The sequence below is a fragment of the Tenrec ecaudatus genome, chromosome 13 (genome assembly GCF_050624435.1).
Source record: "Tenrec ecaudatus isolate mTenEca1 chromosome 13, mTenEca1.hap1, whole genome shotgun sequence".
Taxonomy (NCBI): Eukaryota; Metazoa; Chordata; class Mammalia; order Afrosoricida; family Tenrecidae; genus Tenrec; species Tenrec ecaudatus.
In genome coordinates this window covers 30549864-30564033 of record NC_134542.1, presented here as the reverse complement: position 1 = coordinate 30564033, position 14170 = coordinate 30549864, and the positions used below count along the sequence as shown (strand labels likewise).

General features: G+C 44.5%; 1 protein-coding gene across 1 annotated transcript; it reads right to left on the bottom strand.

Moving 5' to 3' along the window:
- Positions 1–3769: 3769 nt before the first annotated feature.
- LOC142424381 (gamma-crystallin B) lies at positions 3770–7822 on the bottom strand. The gene is made up of 3 exons (XM_075529540.1): positions 7814–7822; positions 7473–7715; positions 3770–4045 (listed from the first exon to the last, which is right to left on the bottom strand). Exons 1-3 carry the CDS (start codon positions 7820–7822, stop codon positions 3770–3772), a joined length of 528 nt encoding a protein of 175 aa, XP_075385655.1.
- Positions 7823–14170: the final 6348 nt, after the last annotated feature.

Below are 14170 nucleotides of genomic sequence, written 5' to 3'. Positions count from 1 at the left end.
CTCCTCTTTTTCCCCCCTCCCTCCCTACCCTCCCACCCTCATGAATCCTTGATCTATTGTTATTATTATTTTGTATCTTACATTGTTCATTGTCTCCTTTCACCCACATTTCTGTTATTTGTCTCCTGGGGAGGCTATATATCCAACCTTGTGATGGGTTCCCCTCTCTCCCCCTTCCCTCTCTCCATCCATTCCCCTACTCTCATGATATTGCTGCTCCCACTACTATTTCTGAGGGGTTTATATGTCCTGAATTCCATGTGTGGAGAGCTGTTATCTGTACCAATGTGTGTTCTCTGGTCTAGCCAGATTTGTAAGGTCACACTGGGTCATGGTGGTTGCGGGGAGGAAGCATTCAGGAACTAGAGGAATGATGTTTGATTCATCGGTGCTATACTGCATTTTCGTTGAATCATCACTTCCTTATAACCCTTCTGTGGTGGGTTATCCAATGTCCACAGATGGGCTTTGGGTCTCCACTCCAACCCCCCTCATTTGCATCAATAGAGTTGTTTGTTTTGAATCTTTTGATACCCGATCCTGTGAATTCCTCATGATCACACAGTCTGATGCGCTTCTTCCATGTGGGCTTATTTGCTTCCCTGCTAGATGACTACTTGTTTACCTTCAAGCCTTTAAGACCCCAGATACTGTATCTTTTGATAGTGGGCACCATCCGCTTTCTTCACCACATGTGCTTATGCACCCATTTTGTCTTCAGTAATTGTGTCAGGAAGGTGAGTATCAAAGAATACAAAAAGTGTGCTTAGCGTACCCCACGCACAGTGGGGTGAGACGTAAGGGGAGTGCAAACGGAACACAAGGGGAGAAAAGTAACCAAGTCCCTCCCCGAGGAATCCTGAAATTAGACTTCTGACTTAGGGGACAGGGCTTGGCACCTCCTCAGACTTGATCAGAAAACATACATACAGCAGACAGACCTGCAACTCTCTATTGGTTTTTTCTTCTTGTTTGTTGTTTGTTTTTCTTTTTCTTTCTTTTGCTCTATGTCTATCTATATAAGATAGGCAGGATGAGCAATCCCAAGGACTGATGGAAAGAACTAGGAAAGCTATTTATAGAGGTATATCTATAGGCATGCATATATGTAAATGTATTAATTTGTAGTGAAAGGGATAGAGGCCAATGTACATATATTTATATGTTAAGTATTAACACATCAGACAGACTTTGGCCTTCTACTCAAGGTCTTCCTTAACACAAGAACACTTTATTCTAAGCTTCTTCCCCTCTTGATGTAAATCAACTGTTAATTAATCTTGTGCAAAAATAATAAAGGCAGAGAAAGTTTGTTTTTCATACCAGAAAAAAATTAATTTAATTTAAAAATAAGATATATAGCATCTGGGGTCTTAAAAACTTGTAGTTAAACAAGCAGCCATCTAGCAGGGAAGCAACAAAGCCCACATGGAAAAAGTACACCAACCTGTGTGATCATGAGGTGTTGATGGAAAAGGTATCAGAAGTTTAAAATCAAGCAATCAAATCAATGTGAAGGGGTGTGGATTAAATAGGGACCCAAAGCCCACCTGTAAGAAAACTGGACAGTCCCTCTCAGCAGGGCCATATGGAAGAGATGATAAATCCAGGGCTTGGTATAGCACTGATGAACCTCATAACTATCCTTTAGTTCTTTAATATTTCCTCCCCTTACTATTATGGTTTTTAAATTTGTTTTACCTCATTAATCATGTTAGATTTGCATATGTTCATTTGTAAATTTAAGGTTGTTTGATACATGAAAGCCAAAATAGATAACCCTTCAGAAACAGTAACAGGAGTAAGGATTCCCTAAGGTATGGGAAGAGAGGGCAGGGGAAAGGGGGAATGGAGAGCTGATAGCACTGAGGACTGTATAATACCATTCTGTGGGATTGAGCAACAGAATTGTACACGAATGGACATATTGGATGTGTAAGATATGGCACAATATATATAATATAGGGGAAAATAAAAATATAAAATAAGGGTTCCTGGGTGGTAGGGTGGGGAAGGAGGGGGTAAAGGAGGGCTGATATAAAGGATTTCAAGAAGAAAGAAAATGTTTTGAAACTGATTTTTGGTAGCAATTGTACAATACTGCTTGATGTGATTATGGAATGTTATGATATCTGTAAGAGCTCCCAATAAAAGGATTATAAATAAATAAATAAAAAGTCAAGAAGAGGTTTCACACTAAAAGACACATTCTTTGATGGCCACCAAGGGAAAGTAAAGTACTAAGAAGAAGGTAAACACATTACCTTGGGTGAAAAGGAAGACAAATATAGATATACACACACACAGATTGTGTGTATGTGTCTTAGATTCCTAGTGTTGCCATAACAAAATGCCACAACGTAGCTGACTTTAAAGACACAACTTATTCCCTCTTAGTACTGGCTACCTGTCTGAATTCAAGGCATGGGCAGGACTATGCTCTCTCTCAAACTTCACATTTTCTTTTCACCCAGTATTTTGAATCACCTGTTTTTAACTTACTGTATTATTTGGCTACTTCGATTTTCAGAAAAATAAAACAAATGTATAATCAAACAAATTTCTCTGGGTAACACCAGTTCTTTGGTTTCCTCTTATTATACCCTCTACATCAACCATCCCTCCTATTGAAAAGATACCAGGCCTGGTTTCCCCACTATGCATATAATTTTGGTGAATATCCTGAAGGTTTTCTTTAAAGCACACACAGAAAAGAGAGTGAATTATATTTGGACATGGAGGAATGGGATACTGGAAACAGATCTCAAAGGAAATGGGTGGGGACTTTTAGAAAAATATGGAGTAAAATAGGTAATAACATAGCAGACATATTTGTTTGTTAGCCTATTTGGTAAAAGTTCAAATGTGGAGAACATTTCTCGTCAACTAAATCTTGGATTATATTTGCATGTGGGATGATGATAAACTGGAGGGGCAATTTGAGGTGTTTCAGTGTGGTAGTTACATAATCTGGTGTCAACTTGAGACTATTGAGTGAAAGGGTACAGTTTAGCCTGTCAATCAGGTCACAGCTTGATGACCTCATTTCAAGGTGCACAGAGATAAGCAATTTACTGGAGGCGGGACACACATACACTTCCTGCAAGACATTCCTGTTGACAAGCCACATGGAGCTACATTGATGGAGCCAGAGCCCTGGAGCTGAAGGAGCTTCATGGAGACCCAGCCCAGTGATGAGATCCTTCCACAGCCACTGGATCTACAATACTTTCCACCCACTGGCTGTGATCTTCTGCATTCAGCATTATTGCATGGCTGTGTAAGTCTAAAGAGGAATTTATGGACTGATATTGGACATATGGGCCAATATTGGTCTTATGGACTTGATCTGGACTGGGCTAGGATGTTCGTCAATATATAATTGCTCTTTTATTTAAAGCTCTTTCTTAAACACATATGAGTGTCCATGAATTTGTTTCGCTAGTCAACCCAGACTAGTACATTCAGTAAGTACTAATTCATTCTTGTAGTCTCAAATATCTCCTATAAAGGACTAACCACAATGAAGGGAGGGAGCCCAATTGAATTGAACTTTTCCAAGCTACACAGCTCCATCATTAAGGGAATACTGGAAATACTATTCTTTACAAGAGGCTGTTTTTTGTCTTGAAAACACATAATGTCATTATTATTTTTGAAGGCTTACTAGATTGAAAGAGACAGGATTCTATTTGTGCCAGAAATTCAAGCTAGTTATTTTATTTGATTCCAAAGGAGGAAAGAAAAAAAAAAGGAGAATGTAGATATTTCAGTAAATATCCAGAACTCGTCGGAAGGAGCCGACTTTGGCATTCACGGCCCCCCAGTCGTGGTACCGCCTGTATTCCCCCGGCCGCAGCAAGTACTGCCGCCCCCGGTAGCTGGGCATCTCGTAGAGGACCCAGCAGCCCTCCAGCACGTGGAGGGAGTGGATCTCACTGAGGTGGAAGCAGTCCTGGAGGGAGAGAACGTCATCCGAGATCTCTGACATTTGTCCTCTGAAGTCATCTCTCTCATATATCTTCATTCTGTACGTGCCAGAGTGCTGAGGGGACAGACAGGAGAGAGTGAATGAATTAACAGAGAGACGAAAGTTCCAATCCCTCCACATTCCTGCCAAGAAATTCTCTGTGAAGTCCAGGTTTGCTTCCAGAACAATCATGTTGCAGAGATCAAAAGAGCTTTTCTGTTCTCTGTTACTGGTCCCCTGGCGGACTGAGCTGCCCCGGACTCAGTCCATGGCATTTTCGACAGCCTCACATGCCTGTGAAAGCTGGACGATGAATAAGGAAGCTGAGGAGGAACGGATGCCTTTGAAGTAGGGTGTTATCAAAAAGCACTGGACATTCCGTGCGCTGCCACAAGAGCAACAAATCTGTGTCAGAGGTACAGCCAGAGTGCGCCTCGGAAACGAGGTTGGCCAGTCCTGGCTAATCCAGAGGGATCGGTCCCTGGAGAAAGACAGCAAGCTTGGCAGAGTGTCAGCAAAAACGGAGGCGTCGCCGCAAAATAGACTGACACGGAGGCTGCCACGAGGGGCTGAAACAGCAGTAATTGTGCAGATGGGGCCGGGCCGGGCCGTGTTTAGCTCTGTTGTACATGGGTTTGGTATGAGTTGGAACCGACTTGATAGCCCATAGTGACAACATGAGACATAAACAAAACGAACACAAAATTAATGCCACTGAGTTGATTCAGACGCACAGTGACCCCATAGGACAGAGGAGAACTCTCCCTGTGGGTTTCTGAGACTGTACATTGTTACCAAGTAACGGGGGGTTTTGAACTGCTGCCTTTGCACTGAGCAGCTCAGCAAGTAACTACCACACCTTCAGGGCGCCCTACACGAGCTCTAGCTCTTATCGATAATAATATGATGGCTTATATCATCTCATTGCTTTACCTCTGTTTTGATCACCTCAATTTCAGTTCAATTTCAACTCAGTTCTTGAGCAACCTTCCTGCCCTCCTACCTTCAATCCATTCATGTTCCTTTCACAGGAAGAACCATCGCCATTAAACTATTTTGATGACATATACCTCTCATATTCTACTCTTCTAAGAGCCTGCAATCACTCCCTAGAAGATGCTGAGCTTCAAAGTTCACTTGGGGTGACGGCCTTTGTCATTGACCAAACTGTGTCCCTCAGAAACGTATGTAGTCAATCTGGTGGCACGCAGGTTCATTTATGTGGCAACTACTCCAAAGATGGGGGGTTCTGGCCAACGAACCGCCCCTCGCAAAGGAGAGTGGCCTCTGCGTCGGAGCCCTGGCGGCAATGTTGGGTGAGTGTCGGACTGCTAATCACAAGACCAGAGGTTCAAACCCCACAAAGCTATCTGCTCCCATAAAAATTTATAGCCTCAGAAACGCTGTACAGAGTCCCTGTCAGTCGGAACAGACTTGCTGGCAGTGGTAGAATGGCGGGGGTGGGGCGGGGGTGGGGGAGGTGTTTTCCTGTAAAGATCACAACCTTGGAAACCACACGAGGCAGTTTATAAGGTCGTTAGGAGTTGGACTCTCCTTGGTAGCTATGGGATTGGGTTGTTTGGAGGGAGGTTGGTTCTGTGCTTATAATCCTACTGGTGGATAGGTTTTTACTATGTTAATGAGACAGGGTTAGTGTTGGGTCTATCTTAAGTTAATCTCTTTTGAGATCAAGAGAACCTAGTGAGTAGGGCACCAGACAAGCAGAGAGGGGAAGATGCCAAGGCCACATGAAGCTCCCCATGCAATGGAGGAGCCATTGAAAAGTGACAAGGAACTTCACTGACAGGCAAAAAAACACTTCCCCCGATGCCAGGGTCCTGGTTTAGACTTCTCCGAACAATGAAAAGATGACTCTCTCTTAGGTAAAGACACTCACTTACAGTATTTCTGCTATATCAGCTCCTGATAATAAGATAGTCTTCCCTCTAGTTTTTACCTCAAAGTGAGCTAAAAGGTATTGACTTCTAAGTTAGAACTCGAACCCATACTCACTCACTGCCATTGAGTCGATCCAGACTGACAGAGACCCTATAGGACAGGGAGAGCTGCCCTGTAGGCTACCAAGACTGTCAATCTTTACAGGAGTAGAGAGTCTCATTTTCTCCCGAAGTGACTGGTGATTTTGAACTGCTGACCTTTCAGTTAGCAGCCCCTTATAGAACTCACTATGTCACCCAGGCTCCTAGAAACCATGCATAGGGACCCATAGTCTTCAGGAAGAACAATAAAAGAGGAAAATAAGCTAACATGTTTTCATCAATTAACGTTTCCGATTACATTAAATTCTGATATCTTGAATTTCTAGGTGGAAATGACCTGTAATCACCACTGAGGAAAGTACATCTCCCCCCCCCCCCCACCGCTTGTGGCAAAACACATATAGAACAAAAGCATTTGCTATTTTAACTCTTTACTAGTACCAAACCCAAACCAAATTACTGCCATCGAATCAATGCTGACATAGTGACCCCGTGTGGGCTTCTGAGAGTGTAACTGTTTACAGGAGTAGAAAGTCCAGTCTTTCTACATGTTGGCTGCTGGTGGTTTCAAACTGTCGACTATGAGGATCAAAGCCCAATGAGGAGCCCCCACACCCCAAGTGACATCAATTCCCGTCACCCTGTTATGCAGTTATCATAAGAAGAAATAGAAATTTCAGTCCATTCATGTGACGCTGGTTCTTAGTCTCTTGGTTTTTAAAATTACTTTAAAACTATACCCTTATGGAACTCCTCATTAAAGAAAACACTACAGAGTCCATGGGAGATGAGTTCACGCCTGAGGCCCTTCCTAGATGTGGTTGCGTGCGTTCACATCACTTCCACTTTCTGCTGCCCCATCATTGGAGCTGGTTGCTTTGAGAATGATATTGTTAATGGCTTCATTTCCCAAACTGAAGACATGGCAATAACTAGCCCAGTGGACTACGTGGACCATGGAAAAACATCTGTCTCCACCACCCTGAGGCCAGAAGAACTAGACAGTGCCCGACTCCCACGACCAACTGCTTGGGAAGGGGTCACATTAGCAGGTCCTCGATAGAGGGGGAGAAAACTGCAACAAAACTCAAAACCACGAAAGGGGCCAGGCTGACTGGTTGGATAGAAACTGGCAGCGCCCCAAAGACGATAGCTTTTAATCCTTTTAGTTCTGGACTGGAAGCCACCTTTTGGGCTCAATTTTCAGCCAAACAAACACAGGACCACATGGGGAACAAGAGCTCCAGTGAGATCCAAAGAGCAGCATTTCCCACAAGGACAAAGTTCAGAAGGGTTATGAAAGAAGGAGAAATTGAAGCAGGAAACTCAAGGGGGAAGTAGGCTACTTCCTACAGCCAGGAGGTTGCAGTGAATGGGTCGAAGCAAAATCTGTATGGCTGTAAACTCGGGCTCTGCTCTGTAAACCTGCACCCAATACACAATTAAACGTGTAAGAACAAGGCTTTCCCTTCCAAAGGGACAAAAGACAAAGCCACACCCACCTGCGGGATGAGGCGGCAGGAGCGGACCGAGTCGCTGAGGCCCATCCACTGCTGGTAGTCGGGGTACTCTCCCCGGCGCAGGAAGTACTGCGGGCCCTGGTAGTTGGCGCGCTCATAGAGCATCCAGCAGCCGCTGTCCACGCGGATGGAGTTGCAGCGGCTGAAGTAGGTCTGCAGGTTGGGACAGTCGCTGCTGCACTCGTGGGAGCGGCCCTGGAAGCCCCGGTCCTCGAAGAAGGTGATCTGCAGCGGAAACCAAGATGACGGCAGGCAGTCAGCCAGAAGGTACGTCCCCAAACACGGGAGACACAGTGGACATGGTACAGCACCCCGTTACTCACCTTCCCCATGCTTGTTGCCGGCGAGTGATCAGCGTCCGGTGGATGGGCACGGCAGTGGCAGCTGGTATATATTACAGGATGACTGCTGTGTTGGCAAGACCCACACAAAAGGGGCCTCGGAGCAGGGCATCTCGGGATTGCTATGTGTTCGCTTTTGCTTTTTCATTTAGGTGTCATGGGGCAGGGGGTTGCCATTCTCTCGGGGCTTTTCCAGCGAAAGGAATTGAAGTCAGCAGAGCCATTATGATCTTGGGGACAAAGGGCTCACTTCTCACCCTCCCAGCAATCTGGGAATACAGCGCTTTGGCCAGCATTGTGCCACGCTTGCCCGTGGAAACTGCTGAGGTGGGTGGAGGTGTATGGCTCTGGGGCAGGGGGTTGGGGAGCACTGGGGACCCATGAGAGTCCTGGGAATGCCAGAAGGACATGTTCTAAGGGGCAACAGAGAATCTCAAACCAAAGTTCTTCTTTATGAGACAGACATGAATGTTTCCCGAATGACTTCATCAGCATGGTATGGCTTTGTTCAAGAATATTCTGCGTATATTTGTATAAAGAAAAAATGTTTAGAACAGTGTCTGCACCAAAATGTTAATAGTGGTGATCAGCAAGTGACAAGAGGCAAGGGTCTCACTTTACATGTTTATTCCTCTGTGTGTGTGTGCTCACGCTTCAGATACTCTTAATTTTCTATTGTGAATATGAGCTATTTTCATGACATGGAAGAGAAAAAAAACAACCAACATTTAGGTGGAAAGGTTTACATTTTCGATAGCAAAAAGCATCAAATTTAGAAAGAGGTATGTTTTTGTCTCGAAATCAAACCACTTCTCTTTTAACTAGAAAAAACGTGTTTTAACTACAGTGCAGGACACTGTGCGAGGCTGGGATTGCTCACAGACAGGGCGGAGGGCGGTCGTGTAGGACGGCCTTGGATTTTAGCAGTAGCGTCATGACTTGCTTGTCTGTTCTCTCAGGAGCAATCCTGTTCAGAGAATCCAGTTGCTTGTGGAAGAGCTGTCTCCCAGCTGCCATCGGCCCACTCCACCTCATGGCCGCCCTATGTGTGAGTCGAAGCATGCTGTGCTCCCTAGGGTGACAGAGGCTGGTCTGGGGCAGTAGGTCACCAGAATTTTCTTCTGAAGTGTCTCCGGATGGACTTGAACCTCCAGCCTTTCTGTTAGCAGCAGAGATCCGTACCCATTTGCACCACTCAGGGCTGACGTTGACTCAGAAGCCCGCCCCCACACCTCTGCTTAGGCGGTGGTAACCCCACTCACTTACATGCCACGTGTACATAGATTAAAACTACATACCTTCCTGCCTCAGAGTTAAGCAATACGTTGGCAAGCATTCTTCGTGGAGATCTTCAGCCAGTCTGCAAAGCAGCTATCAAAAGGACGGAGGGCAACAGCCACCAAGGAAGAAGGTCTCCTCCTCTCAAGCCAAGCTGGAGAGCTGTGAACACTGGGCTGGACAGCCAGCGGGGTTCCCAAGAGCTGACACCAGGTTAACTTCGGACGCACTCTTCCACCTCCCTCCTGTTGCGCCAGGCCGTCTCAGCCACAGTCACAATCAAACCCAACGCAGAAAAGGCTACACGGGCCTCCCAGTGGAAGCACCCATCTGGAAACGCAGCCACTTTCAGCAGGCCTGGTTTTACTACTGAAACTGCCCTGCAGACGCAGCCCATCAAAACCTTAAGAACAGCACCATGTGGACTCGCATTCCACTCTCTGGGCACAGAGTGGCCTTTATTCTGGAAAGACACTGTAAGACAGTGGTCCTCAACCTTCCTCGTGCTGCCACCCTTTAACACAGCTCCTCATGTTGGGGTGACCCTCCCAACCATATAATTCTTTTTGTCGCTACTTCATAATTGTCATTTTGTTATGAATCGTCATGTAAATACGTGATATGCAGGATGTATTTTCATTGTTACAAATTGAACATAAAGCATAGTGATTATAGCAAAACAATATGTCATTATAGATTGTGAAATATTTATTTCGAATGACAAATAAATGAAATTTTGGCAAGCATGGTATAGCATGGATGTCTTCTTCCTGGTACTTGTATGTGGCGTGTCGGCATGTGGGCGGACCGGCCTGGACACAGGTAGAGGAATGGTCTTGGTTCCTAAGATCATCGGAAATATGTGTTTTCTGATGGTCTTGAGTGACCCCTGTGAAAGGGTCGTTCAACCCCCAAAGGGGTCACGACCCCACAGGTTGAGAACCGCTGCTGTAAGACCAATACTTTTTTTTCCCCTCGCTAGTCATTTTAATCTACTGAAAGGAAGCCCACACCTGTTTTTCTTTAATGCTTTATTGCAATGATTTTTAAATAAAAGTTCCTATGTGAGAACATAGTAAAGGCAGTAAGTGACAGGTTCATTGTATCTGGGAAGGAAACTGGAAAGCTGCCACCTTCCACTCCAGCACCCTGCAAGCATCAAGGGTAACCCTGTGTAAAATGTGCCACCCAGCCAGCGGCTCTGAAAGACGAAGAATACAGTCTACTCTCTGCAGTGCTTAGCAGCCTTCCAGACACGAAAAGGTAGCAGAAGACGCACGCGGTGATTGACAAGCTTCTAAAAGAAATCTCAGCAGCCCAAGTCACACCTGCTGCTATCTGGATCCTTAGCCAAACAGTAAAAAGCAAAAGGTACTGGGAGACCCTGTGGATTTAAAGGGAGGCTTTGCCCCCTCTTCCAGAGATATCCTATGAAGCTCCCATCTCAGTAACCTGCCGAATCAAAAAAAAAAAAAAAGATTTCAGTCTCGAGCACATCGATTTAACAAGGAACACTGATCTGAACGCTTTAAGTCTGTGGGGTATTAACCCTTTTCTGATTGAGCTACAGTATTCTCTGCTTTGAACTGTTTGTTGAGACCATGTGTTTTCAATAATGGAAGGCAGGCTAGAACCAAGGAAAAAGAAATGGTGAGGTAATTTGGATTTTGATACAGTTATGTGGGAGACAGGTGTGAGCTCTGGTGGCAAGGTTGGAGGGGTGCGGCCACATTCTTCAGTCTCACAGCTGTATAGCACCCCAAGAAACCTGACAGGCTGAAAATACAGGTAGGCCATATATGTCCCATAGGTCATAAGAAGGTTAGGGTCAAATATGAGATACAAACTTGCTGAAAACGATGTATTAAAATAAATGTAGGTAAAATGAATGTCCATGGAATTGTTTTAATAAAAACTACACACCGAGGTATCCAGGTACAAAGATGTACGCGATTTGAGAAGGCTTGGAAAGAAATTAGCTATATCCATACAGAGAAAGAGAGAGACATGACAAAGAAACAGAGAATGATCAAGTTAATGGAGCAAAACATGTACAATTGGCAAATCTGATAGAGGCTATATAACAATTCTTTATGTTATTCTTATGAATTTCCATAAGCTTGAAATAATTTCCAACTAGAAAATTAAGTCATAAGTTCAACTTTATTTTACATTTCTGAGACATCTTATTCTTTTATTTTAATTTTTTAATTTAAATCATTTCATTAGGGGAACATACAACTCTTATCACAATCCATACATGTATCAATTGTGTAAAGCACATTTGTACATTCATTGCCCTCATCATTCTCAAAACATTTGCTCTCCACTTAAGCCCCTGGCATAAGTTCACCTCTTTATGCTAACCCTACCCAAAGCTGAATGCTTCTTTGCCCTTCAGTGATTGTTTGAATTATTTTGAATTTCTTATACAATGCTCTTAAATTCAGCTGCTATTCGGCAAGCATAAAGCTTCCTTTTTGTAGGATGCAAATGTATTCAAACAAGATAGAGGTTGCAAAGTATTCTGGATATACAAATGCCACACTTTAAAATGGTTCGTTTTTGTTGTGTCCATTTAAAAAGCACAGTATAGCAACCGAATGAAATAAAAAGGGAATTTTAGCTTTTGCTGTGTTTCTTGAAGTGAGCCCAATTCATCGTTTACAGGGTCACTTTCCCAAATTTCCCCAGCCTGTGCTCTCTCCACCCTGCAGCTGCTGCAGCAGCCTCTACAAGAGCCCAGACACTGCACCACGTTTCCGGCCTTGTCTCCTCTCCTTTGAAAATATGCCATTCAAGAGGAGGGAGGGGAGCGGAGGACTGGAAGGGAGTGACCAAGAGCAAGGTAACTGAGAGGAACTACTGAATCCAGAATGAAGGCCAAACATGGTAATGGGTTGGGAGGAAAGCGAAAGGAAATAGAGGAAAGGAGTAGGAGGCAAAGTGCATACAGAGAAGCCTAAATACAGACATGTACATCTGTAAATATATTTATGTTTATGGGGGCAATAGATTTATATGCATATATTTATAGGTTCAGTAGTAGGGTAGCAGATGGACATTGGGCCTCCTCATGCATAATCCCCCAATACAATAGCACCTCGCCCTGCTAAGCAGCCATTGCAGGATACCCATCTTCCCGACATGATCACTGAAGACAGCCGTGTGTGTAAGCAAATGTGGTGAAGAAAGCTGATGGTGCCCGGCTATCAAAAAATGATATAGCGTCTGGGGTCTTAAAGGCTTGAAGGCAAATAAGCGGCCATCTAGCTCAGAAGCAACAAAGCCCACAGAGAAGAAGCACACGGCCTAAGCGAACACAAGGTGTTGAATGGACCATGTAGCAGATACAAAGGAACAAAAACAATCATTGTGTGATCACCTTCCTCACATAATGGCTGAAGACGAAAGTGTGCATAAGCAAGTGTGGTGAAGAAGGCGGATGGTGCCCGGCTACTGAGAGATATAGCGTCTGGGGACTTAAAGGCTTGAAAGCAAACAAGCGGCCATCTAGCCCAGAAGCAACCGAGCCCACACGGAAGCAGCACACCAACATAGGTGACCATGAAGGACAGAGGAGACCAGGTCTCCAACATCAAAGATGGGGTGGTGGTGAGAATCACGTCACCGTGAAAGAGGGGGAGTGCATGATGGGGACCCAATGCCCACCTGTAGAGAGCTGAACACCCCTTCCAGAGGGGTAGTGAGGAGGAGATGGGCCACACAGGGTTCAGTGTAACAACAATGAAACTCAAAACCTTCCTCTAGTTCCTGAACGCTTCCTCCCCTCCCAACCATCATGACCCCAATCCTACCTTGCCTTGCGGACCTGGTTGTACCAGAGGATGTACAGCGGTGCAGTGGGGATCTGGAGGCACAGGGAATCTAGGACAGACGAACCCTTCAACACCAGCGGTGGGAGTGGCGACACCAGGAGGGAAGGGCATGTAGAAAGGGAGAACCGATCTCGGAGATCTATGTGTAACCTCCTCTCTGGGAGATTGTCAAGGGGGAAGCGGGTGAGGGGAGACGCCGAGGAGTGTAAGATAAGATATAATAATTATTTATAAACTATCAAGGGACCAGGGGTGGGATCGGGGAGGGAGGGGATGGGGGCAAAAAAAGGGAAACCGAGCTGATTCCAGGAACCCAAGTGGAAGGTGAATTATGAGAGTGACGAGTGCAACGAATGTATAAGGGTGCTTTGCTCATGTGACGTATGTACAGATTGTGATAAGAGCCTTATGAGCCCCAATAAAAAGATTAAAAAAAAAGAAATAGATGACAGGACTTACTTGGGCTATAAATAAAGTGAAAATATTAAGAAATTATTTTAACAATTAATTAAAGGTCTCCAAGGAATGTTTATTCATTTGATCATCATAGCCTAACATTTGGGTTGAATTACAGGACACAAATGATTATCCTCTGAATATTTTGTTACAAAATATAAGCAGAAAGACAAGGAGATTCTGGCTAAATAAAAGTTGTATTTATTAACTCAAAAAAAAAAGAAAGAAAAGATGCCATTCATTTTTCACATGACAATAGGGTACTCCAACCAGAACCCCAGCAACCTGTGCCTCCTCTCTGACTGTCCTGCCATTTCTGACCAGTCTCTGGATTCTGCAACACGACCACACCGGGAATGCGAGGGGCAAGGATGGAGCAGGAGAAGGCAAGCAGACGAAGAGATGATTCTCACTAGTGAGCACGGCTTAGCGGATAAGAACGTTTGGAGCAATAGCATGCGTCTAAATGTTCTACTCCGCACATTTCTTTGAATTGACAAAATGACAGTTAATGAACTTGTGGCTAAATCTCAGATACATAAAAGTTAGTGATGGTTAATATTTCCGTAAGCTTTCACTCTGGGCCCAGCATTGTTCCAGCTACATCACATGAGTAATCTTGGTGGATTATCCCAACAAAATTAAGAGGTAGGCACCATCATTTTCCCCATTTGCAGAGGAAGAAATTAAGGCACAGAGAAATTAATTCAAATGACGGAAGCCACACAGCTGGTAAGTGATGAGCTCTAGTTCCAAACCCAGAGCA

What these genes read in the sequence shown, in the direction of transcription:
- LOC142424381 (XM_075529540.1), bottom strand. An exon ending in CCTGCCGCCTCATCCCGCAG is followed by an intron (nt 4,046 to 7,472) that starts GTGGGTGTGGCT and finishes CTGTCCCCTCAG; the next exon opens with CACTCTGGCACGTACAGAAT.